General features: G+C 37.7%; 1 protein-coding gene across 1 annotated transcript; it reads right to left on the reverse strand.

Annotated features, from left to right (window-relative positions):
* Positions 1–1,192: 1,192 nt before the first annotated feature.
* On the reverse strand, positions 1,193–11,679 carry GALR1 (galanin receptor 1). Its single transcript, XM_008505487.2, has 3 exons — positions 10,976–11,679; positions 4,931–4,996; positions 1,193–1,533 (listed from the first exon to the last, which is right to left on the reverse strand). Exons 1-3 carry the CDS (start codon positions 11,675–11,677, stop codon positions 1,216–1,218), a joined length of 1,086 nt encoding a protein of 361 aa, XP_008503709.2. The 5' UTR covers positions 11,678–11,679; the 3' UTR covers positions 1,193–1,215.
* Between the last annotated feature and the right edge of the window lie 15,440 nt (positions 11,680–27,119).

The following is a 27,119-nucleotide window of genomic DNA, read 5'->3' on the forward strand; positions in this document are numbered from 1 at the left end:
GTCTGGAAGCTCATTGAACTTAATTTATGAGTCAAGGGATCATTAAAAAGTAAGCTAAAAGTGTATGTTACTCTAAAAAAAAACATTTCCGAAGCACTGGGTGCCCTTCTACTACTTCTTTAGTGGTTTACCACTTTAAGACATATTAAGAACTTTAGCAAAACTGCTGAAATTATTCATCTTATTTAACAATTTACAGAATTGGACCATTGGCATTATATACTTTGTACTGATCTAAATGTTGCCTCCTGAATTTTTCTGGATTTAGAGCTATACAACAACAAGGCTTTTCTACATCTTTTAAGGGAATGCTTTTTTTAAACACTTAAGCATTGCCCAGAGTTGTTTCATGGAGCATAGTATTTTAAAGCATACATATATACCGCACATTTAAAACTCTATCGCCATCTCAAAGTCCATAAAGTTCACAAAATATACATGCACATGCAGCACATTAAGAAAAGCTTCCTTCAGACAGACAGAAATCTTCATTTTGGTACAATGACATACAGACCATAAACAAAACCCTATATAGTGTACACAAAATTCCATCTATACAGTAAGGCAAGCATATGAAATGGGGAAAAGTCCATCATTACTTAGCATGTTACATTAAAAAGACAGCTAAACAGATAAAATTAGCATTTCTTCTCTAAAGCAGTTGCCTCAAATTGTACACGGGTTACTTCAAATCAGAGCCCATCTTTATAAAGAGAAAAGACATTGTCAAAACAATCTGAGGAGAGAAGTTTTTCTCTCTAAAATCATAGTACTATGGTACTTACTATCTGTAAGACAGAAAATTTAGCAGTCTCTTCACTTTGATAGAGTAAGATTTCAGAAATTTACTTGTCCATATCAACATTTCCTTTTTGGATATTTGAATCTTTACACACTATATACACTATATGCTTAATGAATAAGAATACAGACATATCATCTTCTCTAATTTTTCCCAAGTATCTTTCAAAGGTCCAAGAACTTCACTTGACAAAACTATCTTGCAAGAGGATCAGCCCAAAGGATCAGATGCAAAGGATCAGCCCAGTTTTCTTTCACATCAGTTTTACAAACTTTTGCTCCAAATGCAACTTCAGTACATTAAATACCTATCAGCTTTATCAAGATAAACCCCAGGATAAAGTTCATTGTGCTTTGTTTTCTAGGTCTTTAGTTCACACAAATGAAGAGACAACATTCAGGACTTTTCAAAGTTCACACGTGTGTACAGTTGGTAGATGGGGGTGTATCTATCTGACTTTTATTTTCCTTAGCATCATTCAGAGGAGACTCGTTACCCATCTGGCATTTGAAGACTTGTTTGTAAGCCTTCCTAAAATTTTCGGAGAGAAATGCATATATAATTGGGTTCACAGAAGAATTGCTGTAAGCCAGGCAGTGTGCAGTTACTCTGAAGAGAAAGGAGGCTTGAGTCAGTGGGAAAACTCCAAATTCAGCCCAGAGATGAATCACATGATGAGGCAGCCAGGAGATTCCAAAAACCACCACTACCACCAACACAGTCTGTGCTGTCTGAGACAGGGAAAGGAAAACACAGATGTCTGATGAGCACTTGAAGAATTGGCTTTAAACGTGCTTCAAAGTCATTATTTGGGGGGTGGGGGGAAGGGTATACTGAGAACATATTTTGCAATAATTATTACACTTTTTTATTCTACTACCTATAGGACCTTTATTTTGCATAGTGGACTGCTGTAAGAAAAATGCTAGGAAAATTTCCTTGAAAATGGAACAGTAAAAGCCAAATGTATAGATCTGCTTGAAGGTAAAAAAATGGTGTTCCCTATTCCCTACACAAAGGCTTAATCTTTTCTGAGATTTTCATGAGCTTGATGTAAAGCAATAACATGTCTTTGGGAAATCTCATGCAGATCTAGCGGTCTGTATTTTAGCATTGTGCACAAAGATTTCTGAATAAAATTTCAGGAGAGATCTATTATGGATGGAGGCAGCTAGTGGAAGAGCTCAGAGCACTCAGATGAACACTTGACTCAAGAATTTAAAAAAGGAGCAGGGGCTTTTTTGAAAGCCTCTCCTTTAAACATAAAATTTCCACAGGGAGAATCATACAATGACATTCTAGGATACAACTAGGGAAAAAAGAAAAAGAAAAAAAAAACAAAAGAGAAAAGCAAGGAGCTTCAAATTTCTGGTGATTGCACATTGTCAAAACGAATCTGAAAATTAAAGCTCACCACCTAACCCTGAATTCAGAAAAATGGAACACAAAATATCCTCAGTGCTGCCTCCTGCTGTCCCCACTTCTGTTATTTATGAGGGGAAGGGCCATCAAGTTCATCAGATCCTTTCAGGCAGCTGCAGAGCTGCAGTATTGGTCAGTGCAGACTTTTCAGGTGCTTGAGAATATTCTGTCAGGGCACGGGGGAGTTTAACAGTCAGTGCTTGCTTTAGCTTTCATTTACTTCAGGAGCAACAGTCAATGCTTTGCTAATTATTATCTATCAAGTGCACTCTAACGAGTGCCTTGTTCAGCTAAGTCACTCTCTTAATAAAAGTCTAATATTAATTCCAAACCCTATTATGTTATGGACCATTATAATTACTGTATTCACTTTACGACATGATTTTTCAGATAACTTAGGCTCTTATTCACAGGAAACTAACCCAGTGGCCACAGAGTGATAAATACTGCAGCACAGACAATATCTAGACTTTTTGCTGGTTTATTGAATTTGGTCTATGCTGCTTGAATTGATTAATGCTTGGTAATAATTCAGACTGACCTACCAGACCAGAATAACTTGTGACAGATGCTGTTGTTGGTTAGCAAAATCTTACAACAGAAACCAAAGGGCATGATATCTGTAGTAAATATTATTTGTTTAGTTGGAAGGATTCATCTGTTTTCACAGGGCATTCCCCTACTTCATCCTGGTGGAGTTTAAACATCCACACAAATATTATTCTTTTCAGGTCCTATCAGGAGAATATATACTAACAACTAATAGCAGTTCATTTACTGATCCCTTCATTGTGTTAATATTCCAATTGTCTGGATTGTCTGGATGCAAAATTGCTTCAAATAAAGCATGTTATTTCAGCTTGTTCAAAATTCTTTTTAAAAATACACAAAGAAAATCACTGACTTTCAATAGACAGTATGAATGCACCTGAAAGCAGAGGTTGCTTTTGTATCTACTTCAGGTCTTTCATAACTGCAGAGTAAGTTTTCCATTAGGAAAACTCACAACATCTGTTTTATCCCATTATTCCTTCCAAGTTTACCTTCAGAGCTTACCTTTGCAAAGTCATCCCTGTACCTTGCAACCAAAGTAACACTAAAAGGCAGCTCTTGTTTACTTACTGGAAGTTTGTTTAGGGTTTCCCATTAGCAAATAAAAACCACTTGAAATACATCATGTTAATACATATGCTTTGTGACCAAAAAGCATGAAAAAATAGCAGTTAGGTGCATTAATATTTTTCCATTAACTTTTTTTGCACTCGTATAACAAATTAATTTTAAGATTCTAATTCTACTACTGAAATTTTCTTACAGGTTTGAATAAAGCCAGAAATGTATAATTTAACCTGAAAATCATTAACAAAACAGTAGAAGGAAAAGAAGATACAACAACCAGAGAGAGAGAGTGCACATTAGTGAAAACAGAACTGCTTTGAAAAATATGTTAGGCCCTAGGGTCAGAAATGTGTTTTCTAAGACAAAAAAAGTTTTGGCTGCTTTTATTTTTTTCTTTTTCCAATTTTTTTGTTGAGCCCTGCTATGTCCAGACATTCTTGGGCAGGGCTGTAATGCTTTTCCCTAAAGCTATGAATGGTAGTTCCTAGTCAGATCTGATTTTTACTTGCAATTTTTAAGAGCCAGTGTTTAGAGGAATTGCACAGATCTTTCCAGTTTGAAAATAATGTAGATGGAGTAGAGATGAAGTACAGAACACCTTGGAAAACAACACGGTGTTTTTTATGACATTAAGTGCAAAAGTATGTTATGTATTTTTACAGAATCAGAGACATAATGCTTTTGATTCTAGGGATTAAAATCTATAGATTAGGATATTTTTCAAAAAAAATAGAAAATGCATAAATGGTAGATTCCCTGTTGAGCTTATGTCTATCTCATTTACATTGCAGACAGCCTGCATGCCCATATGGTAATAGTGATCAGATTAAATGAAGAGCTGTAGCCCAAGGGGGTTTTCTGACTCCACATTCATAAACTGAGTAGTTAGGCAAATGATTATTGTGGTCAAATCTGCTCAAAAATCAGAACAATATTATATTAACTGACAAATTCATTATATAAACACATCTTTCAAATATTTTCTATTTATGTTCTAAATCACAAAGCTTATACTTTGCTTTAAAGACTTCTCATGATTCCACTTTTAACCAGTATATAACTTAAGTCCTGAATATAAGAGAAAAAAACATCCTGTGGAAAATCAATAGAAGAATTTCAGTCATTAAAAACGTTTTATTTGAATCCTATCAGGAAGCACAATAATCTTCTTTTTAAAGTCTTATTACATAAACTAGAAATTCTTCATAAAGTATTAAAGAAAATCAGCTAGTTAAATGAATTAATTTATTAATATTATTTACTAGTTAGGAAAAAAATGTCTGTGAGGCAAAACCCCCACATTTAATATTAAATACAGGTTGTAGCTGTAAGTTTAAAATTCAGATGAGATGCTCTGAAGTTTAAGCTATTGGTGATCTCAGGACTTGGCTTGATGCACTGCGTTGGAAAACCCACATCAGAAAAGATTTCAATCCTGTTCAAAGAGACACTGAATACATAATTAAATATTTCATTTCACTTCCTTCTCTCCATTACATGTTCAGCAACAAGCAATATGATACCAAATTTGCTTAGCCATAAAACTCAAACATAAACAAACAGATATTGGTAATTAAAGCAATCTACCTTTTTCTTGGACGCCTCTGACTTCTTTGACATGTTTCTCAACTTTTTATGCAGATGATTAAGAACCTGAAAAGATTAATTTGCATCTTGTATTTCATCATTTTCTGAAAGTCAAACTCATACATTTTAGAGTACGCACTCCAGTTGAGTCAGATAGAAACATCACTGATCCACTTAACACATTGCAAAAGTGCACAGTGTAAAACCCAAAGGAATTACATATCTGCATCTGTGAGAATCAACAAGTATGAAGCAGAATACAAGCGAATTCTTACATAAAAATTCAGTTGTATTACTTAACAAATATACTTTGCAAATGAACAAGGACAACAAATGGAAATATATTGTTCACCTAGAATTAACACTCATGTTTTTTCCATAAAAAATGCTAATGTTTAATCATGTAGCATTACCTTTACTGAATGTAACATAAAAAGTCAATGTTTTAAGTCAGAGCTTATCTGAGTCACATGCATAATTTCCTTCTTCAGATGGATGTTTGATTGAATAATCAGGATGTTGTCATTATTTGATCTTCAAAAGAAGCCCAGGCTTTCAAAAATAATTTATACTAAAATGTATCTCACACGAGGCATGATCTTTATCAACAACTTGATGATACTTTGTCATGTGCAGTACACAACTAATTTTTAACATATGCCTCAAAGGGCTTATTACCCAAAAGCAAGGTCAAAGCTTAAGGATTTACACATAATATTTTGGATAGTGGATTCATAGAGGTGCATGCCCTATCTGCACTCATTATTAATTAATATATTTGGATGACATGATTTATCAGGATGGGGGAAGGGAATGTGCTCTTCAGTTGAATGTGTTTAACAAGTTGTAAACCATAAAGAAGTAGAAGCTTAACTAAACTTGAAGGTCTAATCAAAATATAGTAAGAGAAATTTTTTAGAGTGTCAGAGGGTAGAGCTCAGTTAGATGATGATGAAGTTAGGTTGCATTTACATAGCTCTAAGATGAACTGAGAAAAATTTAATAGGTAGAGTCATCCAACATTAAAAGGATTTTTTTAAAGGAATAGAACAATGAATGTTAGGGCTTATAAAGAGACTTCCTGAGGTGGGCAAAAGGGTATGAATTCAAATTCTCTTTTATCATCTGGGGACATTCTCCGTTTCCTTGGTTAATCACTGCCAGGACAGACAATGAAAGATGGTAAAACAGAATCATAGAATTTTTCTGGTTGGAAAATACTTTTCGGATTATCAGGTCAAAATAATAACCTTGCACTGCTAAACCAGCACTAAACTATATCCCTAAGTTGTAAGAAAGATGCAGTAGGCAAAGCTGTTAAATTGGGTATTTAGGGAATATTTGAAGATTTAGATGAAAACCTTCCAATGAATCCTTCTCAGATTCACCTGTTTCTGATTTTATGTTTCATAATTTTCTGTGGTGAAAACGTGCTGGCTGTATGGAGCATGCAAGCCAGCAGTACAACAAATAGGCAGAATTTAATTACCTATCAACAGCAGCAGAGCCACACTCAGAGACCTAAACAGAATGCCATGCAGAGATATTTAAAAGCTGTGTATATGCCCAAAACAAATGTAAATCAAAGACACCTCTCTTCACTGCCCCACTGAAATTATCTCTTCTCAGGACCAATGAATAATGAGTTTTTTCTCTAACAACACTGCCACATCACCTGAATGAAGAATTGTACACATGCCTCCTATTTTGTCTCAGATTATTTTTCCAAGGAAAATCTTGCAATCTACTAATGAATTTACATGTACATTTTTAACTCATGGAATGAAATATTCAGCTTGCCAAAAGATAAGTCCCAACCTTTTCCAATAAGGTGTTACATTTAAAAGAGATTCATCTCTGTGGGAAAATTTACTCTTTACAGGAAATTTTTCTAACTCCAGCTTTCACGGTGATTAGAGAGCATATTTGGCTACTGGGGAAGGAATAGCTTGCCTTTTATTCTGAAGATGAGAGTGGGGTGCCATGACAAAAAAATGATGCGATTGTGAAAGTGGATGTAAGGAGATGTGTCCAGACTGTACTACCACAAGTATCACTGGTGGCCTTTGCGAGGCCCTGAATTTTGCCTACAAATTATCAGTTTCTTAATTTTAGGGTTTATTTGTTTTCCAGTTGTTTCAGGGACTGCCTCCAAGTAGTTTGACAGCCCAGGCTGAGGGACTATTACCAAATCAAGTTGAGAAATGGATTTTTCCAATAATGGTGAAAGAAAAAAGTATCTTAAATCTGTGCTTACCTCTATATTTGAAAGCATGGCCAGGGTCATTTTCTGGTAAGAGTGAACTGCTTGTTTAACAGAGCTACAATGCAAGCAGTACATTCTGAACCATATCTTACAGTATCAACATGATTGAAATTCAAGTGCTGTTGCCTGCAATCCATTTTTATAAGTAATGCTGCTACTTCTAGTGTAACAACAGATCCTTCACCCTTTTTCATTGGATAGTCTTTGCTAATGTATCATGCTCTTCATTTTTATTTTTCAGTGTAGTAAAGTTTTCCCTCACTGCTTAGCTAGATTTAAGGTGTAGTATCTGAAACCAAGCACCACATAAGATTGTAGTTCATGCTGAGGGCCCTACATTTTATGGCTTATTTCTAGCCATCTATAAATCATACACAGCTCCCATGAATTGAGAATGTTCGTAATTATAGATAATAATGAAAACATTCTTAAGGCAAGAAATCATTTTTTAAAGAAAACTTCTAACATATACATCTATAGAAAGGAAACTTTGCTAATCATTTTAGGTGTCCAGTCTAATGGTTTGACAAAAGGAGGCCTGAATTCCAAGGACTGAAGCCTCAGAACTGGGTACTCCTAAGAAGTCACCCAAAATCATCACATTGCCCTACACTGGCAGATGTCATTGGTAGAGGCTCACTTGGAATAATTTATCCCTTTGCCCTTTAAGAACACAATAGTAAGCAAGCATTGTAGCAATGTTACAAAACATATACAAAAAGTCAGTTCTAAAGAAAAAATAATATGATAAGCAATAAAATAATAATAATAATAATAATAATAATAATAATAATAATAATAATAGAGGCTGTCTAGAAGTATGTGGTGCTGTGACCTAACTAATAACTATATATTCACTGCTCCTCTGGCAGAGTATTAAGCTCCTTTCAAGTGTAGTTCTGTGAGTCAAAAAAGGTTTTTTTCCTACAGATTTGGGATTTCTTGGCTGATCATTCCCCAAAAAACCTGTCTTCTCCATAAGTAGAAGTGACATGAGACCTCTTCTCCCTATGGATTACTTTATGTTGCAGCTGAGTGCACACTGACTCAGTAAGAGAGAGCCACAATGGAGATTCCCCACCTTCTTCACTGACTCTTGTTTTCACAAACTAGGGAAATACATTCCTTCTTACATTTTTCCTCCTCTATCAAATGTATTTGAAAATGAACCAAAGGTATTAGTGGGAGAGAGGAAATAGGTAGCTGTACACACAGGACACGGAGCATGATGTCATAAATCTCTGCTACAAGAGCACTTCACTTGAGATTTCCTGAGTCTGATTATGTGGGAGAATGCTGTTGCCACATATCTAGCACTATTTCAACACTTCCTGAGTTGGAATGGTCCTGCTGTCCACTGGGAATAACACAAATAAATTAACATAATTTAAGAGAGAGTGTGAGGGAGAAAGAACTATACTCCCTAATAGTGTTCTTTAAAAATGAGGTGTTCAATACTAGAAGTTCAGCAGCAATTTGCTTGTGAGTGAAACAGAGATGCCTTAAAGGAGTCCAGAAAAGGCAATATATTCAAATAGACAAACAAGACTCCTTTTTCATACTCTACTATAGTAGAAGATTTAGCTGATCCACATCCACAGTTCATGAAAGCCAGTGAAGTCCATAAGAAACTAATGCATTTATAACACTTCTGAGGCACAGCAGCAATGCTCTAACCCTGTGTGCACTCAGAAGCCAAAATACTTGTATTTCATACTACCCTAGTGACATCAATAAAACCTTGCAGTGACCATTCTGGTGCAGACCTGTGAATGTAGCAATGGCTTTGACAAATCTGAAACTTCAGCTCTGATTTTCAACTCAAACCACCCTTAATTACTCTTCACTCTGTTCCATGTGCCAAAATGTTGCAGTTGGAGACTGAGCAGTGGCTCCTGATGACAGGAGTGAGCCTCAATGCTGGAAGGTGCACAGACCTCAGACAGCCTTGTAGAAGTCATGGCACTTTTCCAGCTTCATTGACACTGCTAGGAATACCACACATCTCCCAGAACTCATTCCTTCAGGCTGGGTCCTGACATCATAGCAACCAGGATCATACACACAGGCTCAAAACATATTACCAAGTAAGGGCAATATCCTAGTCTTTGCAATAATTTAAGCAAAATGTTTTTGTTATAACTTTGAGTGGCCTTGATTTTATTAACTTGTTCTGGATATGTATTTCACATAGAGTTGTTTGGGTTTTTTTAAACTACGTATTCAAACTAATATTGAAACATCTGTTATGTAGTGGTGCTTTCTAACACCATGATGTGTGTTACATTTACTACATTTACATTTTGTTTAAGCATATATCTTGGTTTTTTCCCCTCCCCTGTATTGGGCAGGGCTGTTACAATTTTGAAAGACTTGTTTTTATTCTTTCTGTCATTTAATATGAAGGCTGGTACTTTATGCTTTGCCTTTGGAAAATACAAGATTCTTAACAGATGAAAAGCTCCCTCTGCACACACTTGATAAAAGTTGCCCTGAAATATGTAATACTTACTTAAAACTCTGATGTTCTGTGGCTACATCAAGTTTCATTCCTCTCACAGCTCAGTCAATGTAGGTGCAATACCAGTGTATTAACCCAGGGAAAACAAATTTCAGCTTATATATGAAAACATGTATTTCTTTTCCATTTGCCAGGTTGGACTTGTTTCATTATAAACAGTAATTTAGAAATGCTGTCCTTTGAGTTCTGCATAAATCAGTTTTAGCATAATTGGATGCCATTCTGTCCTTAATTTGCACATCACAATCAAGTTGATGTAATACATATGAAACTCAACTGAACATAAAATTGTTTGTTCCAACTGAATAGATTAATTACATCTGTTTAACTTGTGAGTTAAAGAACTGACTTCTCAACACATAAACAGTCCTTCTTTGGGAGATCAGACCTATCCTCTCAAATGTAAATTACTGCTTAAGGAGAAATCCTGCTACAGAAGGTTGCTGGCACAGAAACAGGAGGATCTCTGTATAACTCAGCAGGTAGCAGCTGGTGCTCTAGATCCCATCCAGCAGCAAGTGGCTGAAGGCTGTAAATAATATTCACAGAAGTATGAGACAGTTTACCTGAGCAGGAAAGTCTTTAAGTACCATTATCTGGACACCCTAACCTCCTGCCTTTTCCTACCCAGGTCCTCATGCACTGTCCCCGGGCATCATCTGCCCTTGACAAAGCCAGAGGTAAATCTCCCATCCACTTCAACTGGAGGAAAACAAGGCTCACAGGACCAGACGGCATGATGCACCTTTCCCTTTTAACATGTTAACTGGATCAGACCAAAATCCTGCATTTGTGTAAATTTTAATTGCACTGCATTTTAAATAGCTGCAATGTTTCATCTGAAGCCTAAGCACCTTGTTGCTTTGTTTTACTTTATTTCAATTAAACTCCTCATACAGCACTGCAAGAAAATAGCAGCGTTGTGTTGACAGAGAAAGCAGCAGAACATCAGGGCTTCTTAGCACTTTGCAACAAAAAAATCTGACAGAAGAGACTCCCCGCTTCTCCTGCCTGAACAACCCTCACCCACCCCTTGCAATCCCAGTCCTGACCTCTCTGTGCCAGCCACTCCTGTGTCCCCCAGTCCTGCCTTAGTTATAAAACCTGCCTTCTCCCATTATGCCCAACTCACACCTGCTCTATTGCATCGAGGTAGGGCCATATCCCTTCACGTGCCCAGAGATGTCCCCACAGCTCAAGGACACCCACCACCACTGATCCCCTCAACCCTTTTAGGTACTTTTCACCACCACCCCACCTTGGCATAGCAGAAGGAGATGAGCAGCAGCGGGAGCAGATAGCCAAAGACAAATGTGCAAACCACGTAGACCTTCTTGTGGCGTGGGTTGGGCCAGTGCTCCCAGCAAAAGGTCTGGTTGCTGGCCTCACGGTGGAAGAGATGCTGGTGGTGAGCCACAGGTGAGGCCATGGCAAAGGAGAGGACCCAGATGAGCCCCACACCCAGCAGGGCATTGCGGGAAACACGCAGGGCTGAGGAACGTCGGGAATGCACAATGGCCACGTAGCGGTCCACCGACATGGCTGAGAGTGTGAAAATGCTCACCAGCATGGAGACAGTGAAAAAGTAGTGGATGAACTTGCAGATGAAGGCACCCAACACCCAGGTGGGAAGCACGTAGACCGTGGACTGGAAGGGGATGCAGAAGAGCAGGTAGGCCAGGTCAGCGATGCTCAGGTTGAGGATGAAGATGTTGGTGGTACTGCGGCGCTTGCCTGGCTTGCTCCTCGCCAGCACCGTGATCACCAGAGAGTTGCCCAGCACCCCTAGGGTGAAGATCAAGCCGAAGACGACCAAGGTGATGAAGTTCTCGATGCCAATGCCGAAGAGGGGCTTCCCCTCCGCCTCCGGCAACCCGGAGTGGTTGAACTCCCCGCGGGGCGGCTCTGCCCCAGCTCGGGACCGGTTGAAAGGCACCGTGGCGAGCTCCTCTTGCTCCATCCTCCCCCTCGCACACCAGCCAAAGTTTACGCTGGCGGAGCCTCCACTACCCAGCACCACGGACCGCGGCGAGACAGGGGCAGCCGCCCCCCGCCAGCGCCGGGAGCCGGCGGCGGGAGAGAAGGAGAGAGGGATGGAGACAGAGGGAGGGAAGGGAGGTGCCGCAGCACAAGGCGCTCTGCCGCTGACAGGGGCTCAGTCCCGGCTGCCCTCACCATCAGGCAGCGCCCTCCGCCCGGCTGCTCCCCACCGCCCCCGCCGCAGGGGGAGGTTCCCCACTCCCCTCCCCCCCCCCCCCCCCCCCCCCCCCCCCCCCCCCCCCCCCCCCCCCCCCCCCCCCCCCCCGCCCCGGGCGGCGGCGGAGCCTCCGCGCCTCGCCCGCTGCTCCGAGAGACTGAGCTCCCCGGGATGTCTCCTTGCAGAAAGGAGGGGTGGCGATTATTTGCTCTTCCTCCACCACCACTTTCCCCCTCCTCTCCTTCCCTCCCTCGTCTGTTTTCTCGCCCTCGGTTTAGCTTGGAGCTGCCCGGCGGGGGCCCCGGGGCGGTCCTCGGGTAGGAAGAGAAGGAAACTTCTTTTTGCTCTTGGCTCCCAGGAGAGGCTCAGAAGTAGCGTCTGAACCTTGGCAGGTCCAGTTGAGTTAAGCTTGAAGGAACGCTCATGGAAAGGCAGAAATCATCCAAGCGCCTGCGTGAACCCACCTCAACAGGTAGCCGGCAGCAAGAGTTGGTCCTGAATAAACACCGCCTGTGCTCACTGTTTTCACCTCATTTACGGGTTTTTATTAATCATTCCATAATACGCAGTAGCCCACAGGACAAAAGGTGGCAGGCGTTGTTACTCATTCAAAAACTACTAAAGAAAACGAAAACCCATTCGCTTCTCAGGGAAACCCGTGTTCCAAAACTCCTCCGCGGCACCACTTCCAGCCCGGCTTTGGGCTGCCAGCCGGGCAGCCTCAAGCAGCTCCTAAAGGTGCCGAAATGGGAGCGTCTGGAAAGCCCATCGTTGAAGAATTGGACGAAATGTAAAACTTCCTTCAGAATATGGATGCCGAGTTCGTATCAATATGCAGGCAGACATATATACCTTGTGAACAGAACAGATTTGCCTGAGGTCCTGAAACATTTGTTTTCAATTTGCGATGGGTGTGAGTTACATCTGATGGTGATGTATTTAATCTTCCTTCCCTGAGGACCTTGGCTGCTAATTGCTAAAAATCCCTCTGGGAAAAAGTGTACGGGGTCAGGCACAAGGGTGAAGGAAGGTGCAGGAAGGGAGAGGAGCAGCTGTTTTTCCACCAGCTCCCTGTTTGTTCAAGAGCTCGGTGCTACTTCGCAGCCTGTTTCCCGCGGGAGATGCAGGGACAAACAGAGCTGCTCAGATATAATGCTGAAGGCAGTGAGCTTTCGTTTGTTGTCCACAAAATGATTATTGTCTACAGTTCTCCCCACCTTCACTTTTGCCACTGGTAGCGAGGCATCTTCTCAGCAGCTGTGCAGTAGCTGAGTGCAGAACTATTGACTTCTGCAGATCTGGGATTTAATTAAAGTTACATATGGTCTGATTCATTATGTCCAAGGGAACACGAAATGGGAGAGCACAATTCAGTTTCTATAGATCTGAGAAACCTTTATCTGGATTGAACTGTTTTCTCTATTTGTTGTGACTCAGTTTAAATGCTACATTCCTAAAGGACTTTGGGGCTTTTTGAATACCTTACCATCATGTTGACACATTCAATTCCATTCAAAACCTACCAGTCTATTTCTGTAAGGGATTTGAGAATGGACATTGTTAAACATGTCTAAAATACTGCGTACTTTGTGGAAATGCTCTGAGTATATAATGAAAATTGATAGCACTCTATGTATTTCTTTAGTGTTGCTGATGCCTGTTTGCCACTAAGAATTCCTTCATATGGCCAAGATACAAGAAGTATTTTTGAATACTGCTGATATTTTGCTTTTGAATAATATCTCATTGCCAGACATCACTCCTTTCTAATATGCCAGGGCTGCAACCTAAGGCTTGGTGAAGTTAGTGCTAACATTGTGACAACCATAACTCTCCATCTGAAATGCTTCATCAGTCTTCATTGCTCACACTTCTCTTTTCTTAAGAAATATTATATTATAAAAAGTATAGCCTGAAAGTTGACCAAACAATATTAGATTGTTTTACAGACAAGTAAACAGGAAAAGCGACCAGAGAAACAAAACCAGTTTTAAGGGAAAATCACATCAGTGTTTTGCATCAGGGTGTTGATTCGATCAGGGTTTTTAGGTGTTTATTTCATAGTTTTGTAGTTCAAGCCTTTTTTTTCTGCCATGAATAAACTGTAACATACACAGTACCTAAAAGAGTATCCCTGAGCGGTAGGGGAAAAAAGCCCAGAGAACATGACAATATTTAAAGCTTTTCTGTCATAGGGAAAGAAGCTGACAGACTTTTTCAGGCTTCAGTAGAGTCTGACAGCACTCTTGATTCCTGCTATGATTGCTGTAAACAAGCAGGTGTTGACATTTTAATCCACTGCTCATGTGACTCAGACTGAGTAAACTGCTAAAATTTTCATGCAATAGAAAGTTCTAAAGAGAAAAATATTATTAATTCAGTACAAATGATTATATAATTAAATACACAAATTACCTGGAAAAGTGGGAGAAAAAAAAATCAGTACAAAATTTCCATCACACTTCAGGAAAATAAATTCCATGTCCTTGCAAATAGACCTCTTGAGCATGTTCCTCAGGCATTTCCTTGAATCTTGTTTTATTAATTTTATTCCTGAACACTTTCAACATGAACTTTAGAAAGATCAAAATTAGACATGTTGAACTGAACAGGAAATCAAATACAATATTCTTCTGTCTGTGGCTAGGAATCCACAGTCACCTTTATCAATATTATATTACTCACTTCCAGCAAAGTAATTTGGCTCCATAATTTTTCATAGCATAGATAGGAAATACAGTGGAACAATTCTGTATAGAAGCTGGAAACCTAAGTCTGGTGAGGAGCTGTGAACCTTGTTGAGTCTAGACCTACATGTTTGCTGCTCAGTGGCTTAATCAGAAAACCTTATTGAGACAAAACATCCAAGGATGTTCTTTGTTTTGCTCACTCCAGTGGTTGGGTGCCTTACTTTTTATATGGTTCCAGTAATAAAACTGTTTGACCTAAACTGGTAAATTTTTGTTGCAGGAAAGACAACTTGCTATTTAACAAGCCAACTAATTGATTTAAAATATTAATTACTACTAAAATCTTTGTTTCTATGTAATGTATACATATTAAGCCATACAATTGAAATAATATTGGTAAAGGGCTTATGTTTAAAAATGAAATTTTACTCAGCAATGCAGAAACAATGTACATTAAAGCATATGAGTGGCCCAGAAATATCCAGAGATCTTTTGACAACTCAGCCCCTAGCTAACTGACCAGTTCTATGTGATGAAAACCTATTCTCCAGACTTGATCATGTTTTTTTTTTATAAAACAAAAGGCTGAAAACAGGCTTATTTTGAAGACTGACTCTTTTTATTTATTTGTGAAACAAGATCAGGCACAATAGTTACACAAACCATATTCCATTGCTTTTCTTTTTGACAGTTTCTGGAGTAGAAATTTTTATTTTAAAGCCAGATATGCACTTTAAATATAATTCAAAAGCTAAATAAACAGGTTCATAACTCACTTTTGGTTCACCTTCTATAAAGTTATTAGCATGGAAAAAGTCAAGTATTTATAAGCACTTACTTGCCTTCTATCTCTATTCTTGGGAATAATGTAACCCCAAGGTTGTCACTACATTCAAATCACCAGAGTGGAGAGATGTCACTAATAAACTGAAATTTATTACTCCTTGTTGACATTTAGAAAGAAGTAAACATCTGCTTCCATTAATTTTGGAGCCATTGTCATTCTGACACAGAGTTCATGCTGATTTTTTCCTCCATTCTTGTTCTTAAATATCAATTCTGAAACATCCTTTAAAATGAAAGCAATCAAAAGCAGAGAACTAAATTTGAAACTATGGTTTTTAAAATCCCATCTCTATTTTTATGTTACAGTTTAGTGCTTTAAGATAGTATTCTAAATACATAAGTTCAAAATTATTTATGAAAACATTCACCCACACTTCATTAAGTGCCCATCAATTTTCTCTGCAGAAATGACAAAAGCCATGAAACCATGGTCCAGCAACATGGTTTTACTTTATAGCTGTTGAAAACAGTTGCTTGTTTCACTTTGCTTGATTTGTGAAAAATACCCCATGGGATGCTTTTTAAAGGTGGTTGCAGAAGCAAATCATCTGTGCATAAAAACACAACTTCCTTTGGATTAAAACAGAGAGCAGCAATATCTGATTTACCTTGATACAACAGAATCAAGAATATTTTGGTGAATACTCAAAATAAATATAGCACAATAGAGGAAGTCTTGGAAAACTCTGGAGGGTGCAGAAGTCATTTAAAAGGACATTTGGTCTACCTTCAAGCAGCTTCCTAAAATGGGCACCTGACTAGCTGGAAGCAATACAAGCTAGAGAAGATAGATCAGGTGTGTGGGGAGCATCAGAGTTCCCTATCTGAAGGAGAACATAGTGAAAAAAGTAACTTGGAAAGCATGAGTGTTGCTGGAGCAGGTGTGTATTGCTGGTAAAGCAACCAGGAGCTTGCAGGTTATTTGGTCTGAGGTCAGCTCCAGACACAGGCCAAAGGAGCAGCTGCCAAAGGCCATGACCAGGCTGATGTAAGCAGAAAAGGAAGCAAAAACTCAGTTTTGTCCACATTGCTGGGGACCCTGGAGATAGATCCAACTCCAACTATGAAAAACAAAACAAAACAAACAAACAAAAAAAACCCAAACCAAAACCACCAACAACAAAAGTGCAGGGTATTGCAATTTTCCTACAAGTATCATGTCCAAAAAGTAAGTCATGAAATTTTTCTTGCTCTTTCTTGCTTGTTATACGGATGCCTGTAAGAGCTGAGATTCATAGTTTCCAAGAAATAGGTGTAATAATACTTTTATAGTTGTGCAAAGGCCTTGTGCAGATATAGTAAATAAAAAAGTTTTTGTTCACTATTTCTGTTAATTTTATATGGCAGATTGTCATCACATAAATTGTGAGACAGGAAGAGAAAACCCTAAGGCAGATTAAAATTCCTATTAGAATTACCAATAGATCCTGACTGCCTTGCAAAACATGTTCCTAACTTCTAGTTAAATAGCCTGACAGAATTAATTTTAGTTACAAAGTTCTGGGGATGACTAGAAGTTTATTTTCTTTCACAGGTTTGCATGTTGCCCAGCAATTTATTACTGTGATGACTCCAACTGTGTCAGAATTCAAGGCAAGGACATTAGATAGTACAGAGATAAAACTGACAAATTCAACACAGCAAATCATTCCATAGTTGCCATAGAGCTGAAGGTCTTGCAGAAGCCAGTTCACAGGTGCTCCTGGTCAGCTCTCTAGGTTTTGTTGAGTGCTTTTAGCAGCTCTCATCACTTTTCTGATGGAACAGAGACTGGTTTTACATCCAGGTAATTAGTGAAACTTTTATTGCAATGTAAGGAGACAGCTTGAGCCTCATTTTATTTGAGCTAGACTTTTCTTCTGTATTGATTTTGGTAACTACCTGAGTTGGTGCTTACTGCTTCAGGCACAGCTGTATGGTGTTTTAATTTGCTTTGGGAAAGAGATTTGTTCAGAGTACAAATCATTAGACAGATGGTATTTTTCATTGTTCTGTGAGTTCATGAGAGTTTTTAATCACTCAGAGTTTATTTGAAGTATACTGAAAATATAGGGAAGGTTTTCCTCCCCTCCCTCATCTCTCAGGACTTGCTGGATGCATGTAGAGCCCCATGAAAGAGCATTCTGCTGGATGAGTTCCTAATCTAGATGCCTCACATCTCAGAAGGCAAACAGAACTCAGAAAGAATGATGAAATATGTGCAACCAATCTCCATAAATACCTATTTACCCTTAAAAATTGCCAGTGATGCAACCCCATCACCTTTGTAGACACTGTGTGTCCAGCTATCCTTTACAGTCAGACAATTGCTTGCTGTTGTTAACTTACACTTTAGTTCAGCAGTTTAAGCTTTCCTTTCTGATCTGTAGATATGAAAAACAATTTTTTCCTTTTACAAACACTTTTTACTATTTGAAAATTCAAAGCCCTTGCTGGAGGCAGTTCAGGTTCACAGCTGTCCACCTGATGGAGGGACTTGAGGGAAAAAACTTGGTCCAGAATACAAAGATTGCTTATGTTTGTCCTCCTGGAAGGAAAGCAGGAGTGGATCTTGATGTATGGTGACCATTTAGCTTGTAAGATGACTTTAGCTTCTTTAGGAAGAAGCACCGAAAGTGGACCTAATGGTGGAGTATGGATATTGTGTGTTTTTAGGGGTCTTATTTTTCCTTTCAGTCCTGCATACAGACTGGTTCTTTGTATCACCAGCCCTAACATGTAGCAGGAGAAGCTGTGGCTACTTTCAGCCACCAAACTCTCCTCATTACGTTGTTTTTCAGGTGTTTCACCTCAAGAACTCATGACCTGTGAAAGTCAACAGGCAACTGGGACTATTTCATATTTAATTAATCACAGTGACAGCTGTATATCTGTCAGAAGAGAAATTATTCCTGTGTTTCCTTTTGTATTTTAAATATAATTCTTTTCCTTTTGAGCTTTAGTTTGGTTTTGCCATGAAAAAGCAGACAAAGTAACTTGTTTTACATTGGCTGGCTTCTTGCTATTCTTTTCCTCTTCCTCCTTTTAAATACACTTTGGAAGCCAGCCTTTGAAACTTCTTGTTTTGAACAAGAAGTACAATTTTTGAGTGCTTATTATGCTCAACTTCCACAGATATCCCAGTAAGTGTCCAGAAAGGTTTAATTCAGCCACAGCATCAAGTCAGTAGAGGACAGAATTTACATAACTTTGTGAAATTCTTTTTATGATCTAGATTACACAAGGTTAGGCTACACAAGGCCTTAGTCTTCAATAAACTTATAGTTTCTTTATTACTATAGAGCAAGGGATGTTCTTCTAGAGCAAGAAAACTATCTTTAATTTTGCAGGTTTGCATGTAACCCTAAACTAAGTACTGTTTTAGTTAGGTAACCAGCAGAGGGAGCCTGATGAATCCTTAGAGGGAAAACAAGTAGAAAAGTGACAAAGCAAAAAAAGTGTTTTTAAAAAATTTAAAAATGGAAAGCCAATCCTGAGTTTTTGATCCTATGCATGAACCTTTTACACACAGTGGTGTTAACACTGATTTTAGAATTGAAATCTGAGCGACTGAAGAGTTCCCTGAATGAAATCCTGCACGAAAGCAATAAAGATTTAATGATGATTCTTTAATTTCTTTAATCTATAGATTTTATTTTATTTTTTTCTAAATTAAGTAGTTAGTGGTACTTTGTGTACACAGCAGCTAAAGTGCTTCCTTTTAAAAAATGGCAAATTGCCCTAACTTCTCATTAGGGCAATCTTCAACATATACAATGATGTAAAGGTATTATATTTGAAAATTTTAAAATGTGCTTTCCTCTTTTGGTACTGGTAATATCCCCTTGATATGGCAATGGCAACTGGAGAAACTAAGGTAGCATAGCTATAGAAATGAAATAACAACAACATAGGTAAACATTTTTCAATATAGTTTTCTAGTTTAACAGTGTTTCAGCATCAAAACCAACCAATGCAAAAAGTTTTTGTTCTGTCATGTCCTTTTCAGAAATTTCAGAGGTTATCTGTATTATAGAATAAAGACCATGAAAGTAAAGCTGCCTGACAATAAATCTGTCTCCTGAAATTCTCAGCTAAAACAAAACGTTACTTTATTTTACCATGAGCTTTGTGCACTGCTGAAGATACATTAGGAGGAGGACTTAATTACTGAAAGCCTCCTAGTTTATGAATTTCTTTAGCTGAAAGGTGAAGCAAGGGCTACTTGATTTTGATCAAAATGTATTTAAAATAAACTTTGTGGTAAATTATTTTAAATGATTGCTAGTATCGCAGTGTTTACCAGACAAAGAGCATTTGTCTTTTGGAAGCACTTAAACCAAACACCTGTAACAAATTCAGAAGTTGGAGTCTTAAGTTTTCATCAGTGTATCTGGGCATCTGTATTTTGAGAACAGTTCAGATCTGCATGTAAATGGAAGTAATCCACCATAATCTTAATAGCCTTTTTCTCATAGTAACAGATGAAATGCAAGATTATAATTAGAATGAATCTTCTTTTTAAGAGGTGATTGCTTAAGATGATGCTTTGAAGAATTCAGCAACGTCACTGGCAGTTTATCCAGATTCTTCTTTCTGAGGATATGGGTTCATTTTACAGCAAATTGAATTTTAAAGCTATCTCATAAAATGGATGCTGGCCTTTTATGTATTTTGGTATATATATTTGTGTATATATACATATATATATATGTATATTTCTATACACTATAAAGTGAATCAACCACTTCATCAACTTCAAAAACTCCCAAGAAAATGAAAATTCTTAATATTATACAAAAAACCTGGATTTTTTTCTTGTATCAATCACAGTATTGTAGTCTAGATGTGGTATTAGATAATCTTTCAATGGCATGCTAGCTCATGCAATACAATTGGTATTTGAGATAAATGCTTTAAGATTTTGAATATAATCCAATTTAACATGAGGTCAAGTACTATTTTAATTGCAACTGCAGCTAATCCAGTTAAAATACCCCACAGGATCATCCAGTGATTCATGAGTGAATGTGCTTGAATTTTCACTTCTACGCAATAGCTGTACTCCATAAAAATCACAATGATTGCATGGTATTGCATGGGAAATATGACTGCAATTTATCAGCAGAATTGTACTTGTTTCCTTTCAGAGGTAAAAATTGGCTTCTCATATAATCTCCTCAGTCTCTCAAATCTGTTTGAATGTTTATACCTTATCCTTTGAAAAGTACAGTAAAGGTTCAATTCCCAATGTGTGATGCTGTCTCCTCGGCAATTTCTGAGTGATAGATAAGTACTGAACAAAGAGTGAAAAGTTGAAACAAACCTCAAAAATTACGGGAAAGAAACAGAACATCTGTTTGCTAAACATCCTGCTCTCTGCTATGATACAGCCTCTCTGATTCACCACTTTCATGATGTGACAAGATCCGGTCCCAGAAAATGGCAGATCGGTATGGATGCAGAATAGAATGATCACGTTTCTTCCTCTGGAACTTCTGTACCTTTGGTAAAAAGTAGAAACTCCCTTTGTAGCCACTGTTCCTGACTAGGCTTTCAAGCTGAAGGGACAGAAGAGAAAAAGATGGCTTATTTTGCATATTAGCACTGTCTCCTAAAAGACTTTTGTATCATAAGTTGTGTTGTCTTCTGAAACAAAGCAAGCTGGATTGACTATTCAGCTTTGGTTAGGATTATTTTTAAATTGGAAAAAGAAACCGGTGACCCCTGGGGAAAAGTTTACTGCTGGAAGACTAGGTCTGAGAGATGTGGACTTAGTTCTTTATATTGCAGTTTCTATTGACACTGAAGAAGTAATAAGAATTTTTTTCTCCTCCTTATCATTAGCAAAATCCAAGGGAGTTTTTTAGTTGCTCAGATGCATTGCTGAGCCAGAGGAATATGAATACCTCATGTAGAAAGTAGTCACAATATGATTTTCCTTTCTAGACCTGATGGCAAAAAGTGAACTATTTATCAGTTCCCTGCTCATGCTTGTGAGTTAACTTTCCTCTAAAAACAAGTGACCAGAAAGAATCATTTCCTCATCTGTTCTGATGAAGTGAAAGTGAGACAATAAATAATCAGAATAGAAACCTTGAGCTCCAACACAGATACACAGTTGTTTGATCTTCCTATTGCCTCCTATCAGAAATTCTAAAAACTCTCCCATTGTTCTAAACCAGAAATTATCCTCCAACTTTTAATTCGTGTTAATATTCCTAGCATTTTGACAAATGTCTGTGAGGAACCAATATCTAAGTACTTCAGGTATAGGTCAGTACAGAAAGAAGGATAAAATGACATTGATCAGGTAAAAATCATTAATCAACATAGGGGAAGGCCTGTTATTTTTCTCCATATATGCAAATGTAGACAATCTCTGAGTATATCAGCTTACATATAAAAGCATTTTTAAAGCAATAAACATTGCCTTCTTTCCATGCTGGCCATACCACAGAAATAGATTTTGCTCTGAGATGTCTGGATTCAAATTTCTCTCACACATACCCCTCGAGAAAGAATTAGCTTCAATTCCTCCAGACCTTGAAGTCATTAACTTGAACAGTACAAGTCCATGCAGAATTGTTAAAATCCCTGCAGAATACATTTCCTTTTTTATTTATTCTAAGGACTAATATCCCCTTGGAACACAGCAATTAACTGATCAGTTGTATGGGCAAATCAGTGAGTTTCAAAGAAATAAGAAACTGAGTAAAGAATTATATGCAAAGTATAGTTTCTGTTGTAGTGGTATGCAATGTATCCAAATAGCTCTGGATAAGGTTATTTGCCCCAGAGTTACAGGCACAATTTAGCCACAGATTCAAGCATGTATATATTAAGCTCTGGAGATTTATTCCAAATAATTCTTGCCTCATGAAGGATAGTAGTGAAGGATGTAGAAAGCACATAACCCAAGGCTGAGTGCAAGGAAACCCAGGAGTTCACTTAGGCTGTATCTACCTTGGCATATGATTTTGATCAAGAGTGTGTTTTTATGTAGATCCCTGGCTGACTTTGATTCCTGTAGCTTGGTTCTCTCCATTCAAGGTGAACCTAGGGGGCTGCCTTCCAGCTGTGGCTGAGCTGGGGATGAGACACCCCATGAGCTTCAGCAGATGGATATTCAGTGCCTCAACCAGACTGCAATGGGGTTGGGGTAAAACTGCTAAAAACATCTGCATTGTGCATTTTGGGTCCACAGCATGAGCTGCTGGGTTTGACTGACCAGCTCCCCTTGTGCTGTGCTAATTGGTCCCATAACAGAAACCAAAAAGCAACTTTTCCCTAAAAGCAGGATGAAACTCTTCTTTTTAGAGCAGTAATTATTCTGAATGAGGGGTTAAATAATCTATTGAGCCAAAGTTAAGACCCTTAGGATGAACATGGGTACACTTTGCACTAAGTAGAATATCTGCAACTGGTTTTGTTGCTGTGCTTGTTGTGAACAAGTATTAAGTCAGTTACTGCAGATGTTTACAAGCTGACATTTAATTAACCTGAGTATCACTCTTGAGTGGGTTTTGCTTTGGGTAATGCGTGTTACACTTGGCAGCGGATCTGCCCTGGTAATCTCCTTACTGATCCTAATGAGAAATAGTGAAATGAAATTTTGAAAATAAATAAACATTTGCACAAATAATCAGTAAATCGAATCTTTATTCAGTGATGACACGATTATTTGACATGTACAAAATAATAATAATCAGGTAGTTATCAGCCCATTGTAGTCTTTCATAATAAAGGCAGTTTCTAACTCTAATCTTTAGAGATTTGAAGCGGTGTTAGAAGGGAATTCATAAGAAAACAAATTTTGAGCAGTGCGTGCCTGAGTTGTGCTATTAATCATCCCTGAAATTTGCTTAAGAGCCTGCTAAAGAAATACATCTCAATGGGAAATAATGATGTTTAGCTTCTTGTGTTGCTAGATTCACTTAATGCGTTATTGAAAGTCAGGGGTCTTTCATATTGAACTTATTAATTGCATAAGATAAAGACAGGGCAATAAATCAGATTGCTATTTACTTTGAACTCATAAGGCCTCATAAGCTTACTTTTCTGAAAATTAACTACCAGTTGCAGCTGGGGGATCTGTTTCTTTAAAATAACTAATATTTTCCCCTTCCCTTCACATCATTGTAAAATGCTGTAAAGATGCTTCTAAATAGTAAGCAGAACTAAGATGATTTCACACTGATTTCTTTGCCAGTTATGTAAAGAAAATCAGGTCTAGAAAGGACCTTCTGTTTTAGTGTGTTGCAGAGAATCACCATGGAAAGATAAGGTACAGTCCTCTCAGTGTCATGGAGCAGCAAGAATTTCATTTATTATTATTGAAGTACTGTTTCTCTGAAAACATCCTATTGTATTGCCTTCGCCTTGATCCATGGTTACTCACAGAATGTTGTTTAAAGAAAACCAAACAATAAAAACCCACCACTTTTATCTAAACACTCAGAATATAATGTGATGTGTAAAACTATTCTGTGATTCTTTACCCTCAAATCTGAATTCCTGGTTTCATATTTATTTTCCTTACTAGAGTTTTGGGGATGGAGAGCTGTCCTGTATATCTGTGTGTGTGCATGCTCATGCTTGAACTCACATGCCTGTAGTTTTTGGTACAGGAAATGGAAATATTTCAGATGGCATTAAGCACAGTGCCAGAAAAATGTTAATAAGATGCTAGACAGTATAAAATCAAATTCATTAAAAAAAAAAAAATCTTTAAAAAAATAATCTGAGAACCACCAAAAACAGAATCTGGCTGCTTGCCCAAGACGGCTACCTAGACTCAAAATTCAGAGTACTCACTTTACTTGGCAGCTTCTCACCAGTCTAGACATTACCTGTGTGATTTTTGTATAAATTAATAAAGCAATTCTGTGTTTGTATTACTCTAGTTTTAAAAAGTCAAGACTTGGGCACTAAAATTTGATCAGTTTAGGCATCCAGTCTTGTATTTGCAATGTTCTCTTTCATATAATTCTTCCAAAATGCCACACCATGGTTGACTTTCCTTCTCAAAGGATATAAATACTGAGCCATGACAGGCATCCTTTGTATCTGAGCAAAGGGCAAAATCAGCAGCAAAGGACACATTCTTTATATATCATCTCATTACTCATATGTGTCAATGTAACATAGAAAAATGGGATAGAAAAGCAAGTTTAAAAGACACATATTTTAAAAAAAATTATATGAATGGCAGTATTTTGATAAAGTACACCATAGACAAGTAGAGGGCTATTTGTTGTCAAACCATTCTATTCATTTAATATGAATCAGTCATTAGAAATACAATGACCAGGTAAAATTGCTTAAAAGCTCTTGCTGAGTTGCTCACTTTGACAGAACAAGATAAAAAGCAAATCCTGACCAAGGTCTGCACTGATCAGTATGCACTACTGAAATTTTAATGATGCAACATTATTTTAATGCTTGGAAATGACCTGTTTGATGTGCCTTCATTAGGGAATCTAAGCTCCATAAAGTAAGCAAAAGACAAAGGTGTATTTAAATATTCTAAAATGGCCTTCAGAAGTCAACTCTTTGATGACTTCCAGGAAAAACTGGACTGCTCACCCACGTTAGAGCTCTACAGTGAATAGCAGTACTCACCATACTGGGAAGTAAAAGCATAAACAGAAAAAGACACTCCAAAGTTCCCACAGGTGAAAAGAACTGTTCAACCCAAAACATAAATGGAAAAAGACACTCCAAAGTTCCCACAGGTTAAAAGCACTGTTCAACCCAACCACTCTCATGTATGTCAAAAGTCAGTGACAGTTTCTTTTAAACACACAGTATATTGGAAAGATGGCACATAAATTATAATTAGAGTGTATTACAAGAGTAGATTCCAGATTGCTTCCCTACTCTGTGTATCTGAAAATCAATAGACTCCTCTTCAAGATGAGCCTTTTTCCTTAGTTTACCAACAAAATTTATTTTTAGGTGGAAACTACCTCATACCAAAACCAAATAACGATTCATCTTTGCAACTGTGAGAACTCAGCTATATGCTGTCTATGTATATATGAAAAGAATCATATTTTCATGTTTTCCACCAGCTGTAGCAGAGTTATACCAGGGTATGTGGAAGATACTTCATTAAATCTCCAGTAAAGTGTTTCTAGTAAAGGGAAGGCTTGTCCTGGAGAAGGCAGAATTGAGCAGGACTTGGGAATCTTTCTCATAGGAAGAGGCAGCTCCGTGTTCAACCCCAGCATGGTTGAGTTAGCAAGGCTCAGCTATGCTCATGATCTTTTGATAAACAAAATATTTCCATACAAACCTACAACCAAGGCTTTAAAGCATTTCTTCAGCAGCTTTAGGCTACTAATTCCAGTCCTTTGACAACAGAGTACTTTATCAATTTACTTGCAGGCTCTACTTGGTTAGTTCTTTAAGAGAAGATGAAAAAACTCACTGAAGAGTCAACACTTCACTATTTAAAGCAAAGGAATTAGTATTATTGGTATTTAATCAAATTCATGTGAAATCATTAGCAGTATAATTTTACCTTCTGCTTCTGTTTTTTGTTTGGTTTTGTTTTGCTTTTCAAAACATATTTAAAGAATTGATAGACTTACTTTCTATTACTTTCAGTTTGAGCAGACAAAACAAGCTTCATCAGTTCAACATTAACTGATTTTTTTTTCACAGTTGTCAACATAGTAGCAATGGTCTTCATAAATACTCAGAAAGGCATTGGATTATAAGGCAGAGATGAAATGGTAAAAGAAACTCTTTACTACTGGTGTTTATATACACAAGAAATTATATTTATTCCTAACACTGAAAAGCTGCTTGACCTTTTTGTGATTGCAGCCGGATTCTCATCAGAAATAAACAAATAAAATTATTTGTTTCTGAAAAAATACCTGGGAGAAAGAGCTTTAAATTAAAGTACAGGTGGATGTGTCTAGGTAGACTTTCTTCAGTGCAAGGCCTTTTTCTACTTTCTGTGCCTACAAGCCCAGGGGAAGCTGTGTTGTTAATAACTGTCTGACTGTCTACAAAACTGACAGTGAATCTTGTTCCAAAGTTTTGAAGATGTTCTGTATCAGAGACATTGGAAATCTGAAGCTTCTCTTTTTTGTTTATTACTCTGAGCTCTTCTAAAAAATCTAATAAACATTTTTTTCTTGGAAACTATGAAGAGTACGACTCAAAAGTTTGAGCACATGTACTTTTATTTGGCTGATAGAATCACTTTCTTTGCTAAACCAGTAGACTTTCTGTGTTCTTGATCCATTTTTATGAGGTGTTTTGCAAGATTCTTCGTATATATATATAAACTAATATGTGTATGTACATATAGAGAGAAACTGCAGTGATATTTCTTTGGAGGAGTAACTATTCCTAGCCTTCATTTTATTGTCAAAAGTACAAATTTCCCTTTGTAATGCAAGCATAACTTCATAACTCCAAGTGCTATTTTTAACCTAGCTTTTTTTTGCCTAGCTACACAATGTGTGTCTCATGTTTAATGTATAATCTTACTTTTTTTCAGACAAAAGCAATGTTGACGAAAAAAAAAAAATACAGACCCATGGAAGCCAAGAGTTACAGTTAGTTATAACTACTCATGCTTTATAGAGAAGTTGAGAGATTTCCTGAAGCAGGAAGTATAATTGGATGACTGCCTCAATTTGTCTCAACCTTCACCTTGCAGAGATTAG

The sequence above is a fragment of the Calypte anna genome, chromosome 2 (assembly GCF_003957555.1).
Source record: "Calypte anna isolate BGI_N300 chromosome 2, bCalAnn1_v1.p, whole genome shotgun sequence".
Classification (NCBI taxonomy): Eukaryota; Metazoa; Chordata; class Aves; order Apodiformes; family Trochilidae; genus Calypte; species Calypte anna.